Below are 8,190 nucleotides of genomic sequence, written 5' to 3'. Positions count from 1 at the left end.
AAATGAAAATTCATTACCTAATAGAACGGCAGCAGGAGGTTTATTCACAATTTCCTGACATGTTTATTTTCCATTGTCTCTTCCCAATGATGGGAAAAGCCAAGGCTGTACAAAATAATTAAATAAATAAATTGAACATAGAGGTAGGCATAAATATATGTGTATATATATACATATAAGTGTTCCTAGAAAAGCTGTCTGGATTTTCCTTAACTGCAGCAAGAGGGAGCTTGCAAGCCTGAAACACAGGCTGTAACAGAACCTGAATGGTAACAATTGCTGATGGACCTTTCCTTTGTCAAACTTAAATATTTTCCTTCAGCTTTGTGGTTTTGTAAATTCTGCTTGCACTAAGCTCCACAATACATTTGAAGGCTATTTAAAGCAATATTTGTCTCACCGTGTCATATTTATGCACTGTTGATGTATTTTCACATACTTATGAGGGCGAATCCTATTGCTAATATTGTTTTCTGCTCTCTGGAATACATTTTTAGACTGAATGTGCCATTTCGAGCTACCAAGTGCTGTGCTTCCATGAATAATTGAGCTCCTATGAGCTCAGAATGACTTTACAAAACCAGTTTGAGATTAGCACTCCAGAGATTTAAAAATTTGTTCCAGGGTTGACACTGCTACCTGCAGGCTCACCACATGGAGCAGCATGTTCCTATGCACATTCTCTGCAGTGCTATTACCTCTAAAACATCTGGGCTTTGAGATTTTTTCCTCATTTGTGTTTACTTCCTCTGTGACCTTCCTGAACTGCTAGATTAACCGTTTAAACAGTTTAATCAGCAATTTTTAAAGCAGAAATAGAGATTAACCGTTTAAACAGTTTAACTAGCAGTTTTTAAAGCAGAAATAGTGTGAGAACACCCAGGTTCCGTCAATCCCAGGCGAACTGACGTGAACAATTCGCCCTGGGGGGGCACCAGCACCGCCAGGGCCCCACACGCCGCGGCCCCACAGAGGCGAACGGGCGGGTCCCGCCTGAGGGGGACCTGAGGGCCGCCGGGCCGGCCGCCTTCCCCGCACCCCCGCCAGCCTCCAGCCTAACCCGCACGGCTCTCCGGGGCTGCTGAGGAGCCGGGCCGCGATGCCGGTGCCGGGACGGTGCCCGCAGCCGCTCCTCCCTCACGCGGTCTCCTGGCGCCGCGAAGCGCCGGGGGAGCCGCGGATCCGCGCCGCAAGGGGGCGCCGTGTGCCGCCCATCGACTCCGCCCCGCTCCGCGCGCTCCTTCGGCCCCGCGGCTTCGAGCGCCGGCGGCGGGCTCGGGATCCCCCACGGCCGCCCGGGGTCTGTCCATGCCCGGCACTGCAGCCGCTCCGCCGCTCCGAGTTCCCCCACGCCCCCCACCTCCGCACCCCGGCAGGCGCCGGGCTGCGCCCCGCCCCGTCAGCTGACTGCCGGGGGCGCGCCCGCGCTGGGTCACGCCGCGCTCGCCGCCCCCTCCCCTGCGCTCCGCTCCCCTCCCAGCCGGCGGCCGCCGCTGAGGGGCCGCCTACGCCATGGTGCTGGAATCCGTGGTGGCGGATCTGCTAAACCGCTTCCTGGGCGACTATGTGGAGAACCTGAACAAGTCTCAGCTCAAGCTGGGCATATGGGGGGGTAAGGAGCCCCTTCCCTCTGCTGCTCCCGGGCCGCCGGAGTCACCGGGGATAGGGTCTCGCTGGTCGCGGTTACCCTGTGAGGGGTGCGCAGGCCGTGCGGGAACCGACCCCTCTGAGGGGCGGGCGCTGGGTTGGCGGCCCCCTGTGAGCAGAAGGCGAGTTCCGGGGCCGCGGCCCTCCGAGACGGACGGACGGACGGACGGTCGGTGTGTGGCCGCACAGCCCCCGCTCCCTTGGAGCACCGTCGCTCCTTGTGTGCCCTGGTCCCTGGCGCCCCCTCCCTGGCGTCGGTCTGTGGGGCGGGGGCAGGGGCGCACGGCGCTGGCCTCGGAGCGCTTCGAGGGAGGAAACCAGCGATAAACCCCCCGTTTTTTCTCCTATCCCTTCTCTCGGGTGCTGGGTGGAAGCACGATGGTGCTGTTGTGTCTGTGGGCGGGCTCATGGCGCAGTGCCCCGGGTGGCGGGAGCGCGGGGTGCCGGGGCAGCTGATGGGGTGCTTGGGCAGCCGTGTATATCAGTTATCGGTGTAAACAATGCGTGTTAAACAGGGGTGCTTGGGCAGCCGTGTATTCCAGTTATCGGTGTAAATTAAACAGGGGTGCTTGGGCAGCCGTGTATTCCAGTTATCGATGTAAATAACGCGTGTTAAATAGCCGGGATAGTGCAGGTGCGTGGAGTAGCTGTTCTCGGTGAATGCATCACAACATTTCCGTTCGCTGCGCTGTAGTCATGTAGAAAACCAGCTGAAGTGCTGCCTAGGGAAGCTGGCTGGTTTAGGTGCCTTCCCTAGGTAGGTCATCACCTTATTTTTGCTCGTCATGGTTGTACGTATTTTAGCATTTGTGCAATGTTAATACCCGTACTTCAAATGGAATATAGCTGTAAGGAATCTGACATGAAAGCACTAAGAGGTATATTATATGGGTTTCTTCGGGTGTAATTCTGTGCCAGTATTTCATTTAGAAATCCTATTACGTTGTTTGCGTCAGGAAAAGTTAATGTGTTTGTGAAAGTAGGCATGTGTTTTTGTGGCTCTGTGATTCATGATTTTTCTTTGATGTGAAATCATGAAAAACAAGATACCATTTTTCAAGTCTACCCTACATTGACAAAACTGCAGTTGTAATTCACACTAAGTGAGTAATAAGAAAGACTTTCTATGCTTGTGGGTGTATTTAATAGAGTAGAAACATGTAGACGTCTAAGTTGGTGATGTTTTTATCATCTCTTCCAACTGAAATTTTTTCTATAATCCATGTTTAGTGGCTCTTACAAATTACATGTTTATTGTGCTATTCTGTAATGGAATAAGGTTTTCAAGTTTTATTCATAAGTACTTGGTAGGATTGTGGTTGTGTTCTTTTTTCCAACATAAGTAATACTTGAAGTAATTTTTTCTGTACTTCTCCCTTTCTTCTAAACAGGTAATGTGGCACTTGACAATTTACAGATAAAGGAGAATGCATTGGTAAGTATCCTAAAAACTTCAAATTGCTTTTATGGGTCTGATGACTGAGGCTTAGGATAAAATGTTGCTCACTGTAGTCTCACAAACAGATGCACTGAGTTCTTTTTGACTGGTATAGGAAGTAAGTTCTTGGTTAACTCCTTCTAATTTTACTCCTTTTACTGGAAGAGAGAAAGAAAAGCTGTGGTTGAAAAACAAGAAGTAACTTGCATTAAGTTCTCATAATCTTGTCTGGAAAAAAAAAAATGCCTTGGCTAATTTTCATGTTCTTTAATTTGGCTAATGAATATCTGTACTACTGAGAGACTCTTACTCCAAAATTTAATGTGTTTCAACTTCACTAAAGAGAACTGTTACTCTTCTGTGCATTGAAAACACGTTGGGTCTTTATATGACCTGATCACTGGCTTCTCTTTGTTATTTGAAAGTTTCATGTTTTGCTTGTCCATTTCATCCATTCCTCATGGCTTTGTGGTACTTCAGATCTCTTGCTACAAATATCTTCATGTCTAGGAGATAAGAAAGGAAAGAAGTGTTACTTTGTACACACCTTTCCTTCTTGTGGGGATTGATTCAGATTCCAGCAGTGCTGATGTAGAAAAATGCAAAGTCATGTATGTGAGTGACCAGAGCTGAGAGTGAGCTGAGACCAAATCAAGAACATCAAGTAAGGGATGGTTCTGACAGCCTTACAATGGCAATGTGTTAGATTTCCATGCAAAAGTTATTATAAGAAGGTCAGTGTTGAACACCACTTTTAGAGAAGTAGCCTACACTTGAAAAAGAAGGGATCAAAGGAATATGATATGGTCCAGTTCTTCTTTTTTCCTCTAGTTTGCCTGTCTGCTGCTGTCTTGTTTTCCTTCTAAGATTTTCCAGTAGAAAAGAAGTAGCTTTTAATTTATGTATGTAAATAAAGTACTTTGCAAATATAATTTAAATATATTTGATTTTTACTACTTCTGTTTAATACTTTATTTTTGTCATTTACAGAGTGAACTGGATGTACCTTTTAGAATAAAAGTTGGTCAGATAGGTAAGTTTTGGTTCCAACACAACTATTGCAATGGAAATTTTAATATAGGCTGTAAGGTCAGTCTTGCCCCTGAATTTCTTTTATCAAGCTTTCTTAAGTGTAATTATACTCACTGTTGAAACTGGCATAGAAATTCAACTTGACTGCCATTGATGGTATCTGGCAAACCCTGTTTGTGTAACTTTACAGATTGATATGAAAAACACATCTGAGAGGTTCTTCCTGGAGACAGGAATGATCAAGGAGCTGTTCAGTGTAGACAGAGGAAGTGACAAATATGCCAAAGGTTTTGGAACTCTTAGATTTTTTTTTTTCATAAATTTCTTTCCCTAGTAGTCAGCATTGCTTTTTCACATGAGCCATTTGTAGGAAATATATGTATGTGTAGTATTTTTTCTTCTCCTTCCTGGGAAAATCATATTCATCCCAGTGAATTGAACTTCAGTCATGATCTCAGGTTTTGATTTGAAGTATTCTGACTCAGACTGCGACTTTTTGCTTAAAATCGTGGCTTATGTTTCCTGTGTATGTATTTTATCACTTCAAGGGCTTTATAAAATGTTCATTTCCATATGGTTTCTCCTAACCTTCTAAGGTGTTTAAGACATCAAGATAAAGGAGCAGTGCTCTTTAATGCTGAAGGTGTTCTTTGGACCACAGTGGAGATGTTTGTTTTGATGTAACTGTGTCTGCTTTGTTTAGATAAACTTACTCTGAAGATTCCTTGGAAGAATCTCTATGGGGAGGCAGTTGTTGCAACTCTAGAAGGCTTGTATCTTCTGATAGTTCCTGGAGCAAGTATGTCAACTTCTCAGCAACACTTAAATCATGGAAGTGAAAAATATCCAAGGGTACCATGTCAATGAGTCTAGAATAGCAAGTAGTTCATGCCAGCCACCATTTTTACATTCTGCTCCCTCAGGGAAGTTTCTACACATATGCTGGCAAGTTAGTAGAAGGGTGGGAGAAAACAGCACTTGTTGCTTTTATGGAGATCCTTGGTTGTATCCATTCCAAGTTCAATTCAACAGCCAAGTTTCCTCTAAAATGTGCTTATCCTGAATCCAGCTTTGTGGCATGGTTTAGATCTTTAGCTGTTTATCTGCTGCTAAATGATAGCAGTCAAAGTAGTAATTCCATTTGTCCTGTTTGGAGGGGGAGGGAAGAGGGTCAAAGAACTTTATTAGTTTTCTCTGAAATCAGAACCTCTGGTGTGATGAGAAAACTTGCAAGTTCCTGGAGCATGAAATATACGTATAGAAGAACATGAAAAATCTGTCTTATATTGCACAGACCACTCTTAGGAGCCTGAATTTCCGTGGAAAATTTCTTCCTGTGAAATAGTGCAGAATTGTGTAAAACCAGCAGTTTTGGAGGCTGCCTGCAGTGTTCAGCAATGGAAAAAGAATAGCCTTTCCCTCAAACAAGGTGTTTTGCAACATGATGTTGTATGTGGTGTACATTGCTTGATAATGCATTTATATAACTTGAGATTTAGGATGAATGCTCTCCCAACTTGGCTTACAGGTGTTAAATATGATGCAGAGAAGGAAGAAAAGTACTTGCAGGATAATAAACAAAAGGAACTGGCAAGAATTGAGGAAGCCTTGCAGAAAGCAGCAGAAAAAGGTACTGAGTTAATAATGCAAATCTCCACTGGAATTTGAGGACTTAAGCTGTGCTGTGAAAGAAAACTCCTGGTTTCTAATTGACTTAACAAATTTTGTTTTTTCAAGCATCTAGCTAATCTTACTACAGTACTTTGAGAAGTCTTTTTACTCTAAAGCTTGAAATAAATGCTGTTTGTTTGTTTACCATTCATTTATCCAGTCAGCTTCCATGGGAAATGGGAATTTATTCATCTGGTCTGTCTTTTATTTTTTTTTCCTTGGTGCTTTAGGGGAACAGGACCATACAGAGCAATAGAAAGTACATTGTGTGAGGGTAATGTTACCTTGCTTTAGCACCATAATTAGATAGATGTTTAACTGTGTGTTTTAGAGGTGCAGGTAGGGTGTTCTTTGATGAAAGGAACCTTTATGGGGAAAGCTAAGGCTTTTAAACTTTTACTGCAATGCTTTTGTTCCAGTTTCTGCTGTGCTTTTATCATGTACTGAGTTTGGACTGGTTTGGGAAATGAGAGTCTTGTGAGCAGGAAATAATTTATGACACAACAGAACAACTGAGTATGAACAGGAACCTTTAGGAACCTTAAACTTTTGCTCTAGATCATAAAAAGTGTTAAGCTCTCAATTAAGTCCTGTTAACTTGTTTTGTAGTGGTGATTTTTTTTTCTGTTTGCTTATATTGTCATAACCCATACCTTTAATAGAATTATGGTATCAGTTGGGCTTGCTTGGACAGAAACCAAGCTCAGAGCCAGTGACAGGTAACTACATGTGTTGGAGGAAAAAGTTATCACTGAAGGTTTGTCTGAATTGAGACCTATTTGTTTGTTTGTGTAATGCTTCTAAAGATGCATTTCTATGATACTTGTAATGCTGCAACTCATGGAAAAGTTACTGGGAAAGAGATGATGCTTTCAACACTTGGAAAAAAGATATTTGGGTGTCATCTCTTTGCTCATTTATTTCTCCAGTTGTGGGAGAGTCTGTGGCCTTTCTCCTGCTCTGCTGGTTTGAGAGGGACATGTGCAGTTTCCTTCAAATGGCAATCTGACAATCTGGCTGCAGTGAAGAAAGGAGCTTTGCTTTATTTCTTGTCTTTAACATGCCAGAAAATATATGAGGGCTAAGTGAATGAATTTTGCAGCCAATCAATTCACTCCATACTGGGGGGAAGGAAGTTGGTGGAGGTTTAAGCTCAGTTCTGTAGCACGTGGAGCCTGTACAGCAGCAGTGCTTCAGCCAATGCTCTTTGCACCAGTAGCAATAGCATGAAAGGAAAGAGAGATGAAAGTTTAAGATGAACTTAACCTAATGAGTACTGCTTGAGGAATTCCAGTTCTGTAGCTTTATGTATTTAAGAAGGAGTCTGTGTGCCTCTGGCTGTTTCCTTTCTCAAGAAAAACTTACTGCATCCAGTGTTTGTAATGCTTTTGAAAAAAATCATCATAGAAAAATGATGCTTTAGTAGCTAAGCTGGTTATATAAAGAATGGGAGTTAGATTTAGTCATGTTTTCCAGTTTTAAACTTTAAGCCTTGACAAGAAAAAGCAAGAGGATCATTTAAATTGGATTATTTTCTACTCTAACTTGAGAAGTTCTGTTATCCTGTGATCATATTTCAGTGGTAGCCATTTGTGTTTGTGGTGCTTTACTAGAATATTGTACTCAAGAGGACTTTAGTAAGTCCTGCATGAGCAGATCCTTTGCTTTTGCTAAATATAGAAATCTTGGAGCCCATGTAGCCCTACTGAACCATTAAATTCTAAGAAATTCAGCTCTCTAGGCTTTTAAGAGCACACAATAGCTGCTGGAAAGCTAGGAAATATCTTGAACAGAAAGTTGTCAGGGTTCATGAATTTTTTTCTCATTAATACTTGATTTATAGTAACATGTTTAGAATCTTGATTCAGTCCTTAGATTTAAGAGTATAAATAGGCCTAGAGATAATTTTTTTTGAGATGCTATTCAAATACTGAGCCAAATGGTCATGGCACTGTTGGTAAGGATGTGTGAGGGGGAAGTGGAAACTGCTGACACAAGCTGAGGAAGCTATTTTCTTTTTCTAAGCTGTTACAATCTGTCTCTATCAGACCTCATACATGGATGCCAGAGGCTGCAGGTCTTGTGCTGGTTACAAGAAAAAATGTCAACTGCATGATTTCCCTGTGTAGGTAATCACTGGAAGTAGATATTCTGAAGTGAATTGTACTGTCAGATACTGTAATGGAAATACTGCTGTGTCACACAGATTGGGTGAACTTAATATTAAACCACGAGTTGATTTCCTTCTTTTAAACCAAATGCATTTCTTTGGTTATTTGCTGCCGTTGGAGCAAGGCACCCATTCACAAGATTCCTTGTATGGGTTGGAGAGCCTGGTTTACAAGGACACCAAGCCTGGTGGGTATGCATGGTTAGATGCATTTTATACATGCATGATGAAC

The 8,190-nt window shown here is 42.9% G+C and overlaps 1 protein-coding gene across 3 annotated transcripts in view; it reads left to right on the top strand.

Annotated features, from left to right (window-relative positions):
* The first annotated feature begins 1,443 nt into the window (after positions 1-1,443).
* The window catches only part of VPS13C (vacuolar protein sorting 13 homolog C), a 76,358-nt gene continuing 69,611 nt past the window's right edge, over positions 1,444-8,190 (top strand). For 2 of the 3 annotated variants that reach the window (XR_010441623.1, XM_064722574.1), the window contains exons 1-6: positions 1,444-1,612; positions 3,039-3,082; positions 4,076-4,118; positions 4,821-4,916; positions 5,646-5,747; positions 8,084-8,146. Coding sequence is in view for 2 of the 3 variants with exons in the window: in XM_064722574.1 (XP_064578644.1) it covers positions 1,513-1,612; positions 3,039-3,082; positions 4,076-4,118; positions 4,821-4,916; positions 5,646-5,747; positions 8,084-8,146 (448 nt within the window). In the remaining variant the exon portion in view is untranslated. The remainder of the gene's footprint in view (positions 1,613-3,038; positions 3,083-4,075; positions 4,119-4,820; positions 4,917-5,645; positions 5,748-8,083; positions 8,147-8,190) is intronic. The other variant, XM_064722575.1, reaches the window with a different exon arrangement.

The sequence above is a fragment of the Zonotrichia leucophrys genome, chromosome 10 (genome assembly GCF_028769735.1).
Source record: "Zonotrichia leucophrys gambelii isolate GWCS_2022_RI chromosome 10, RI_Zleu_2.0, whole genome shotgun sequence".
Lineage (NCBI taxonomy): Eukaryota > Metazoa > Chordata > Aves > Passeriformes > Passerellidae > Zonotrichia > Zonotrichia leucophrys.
Note: the sequence above shows the minus strand (reverse complement) of the source record. Positions and strands in the feature narration are given on the sequence as shown.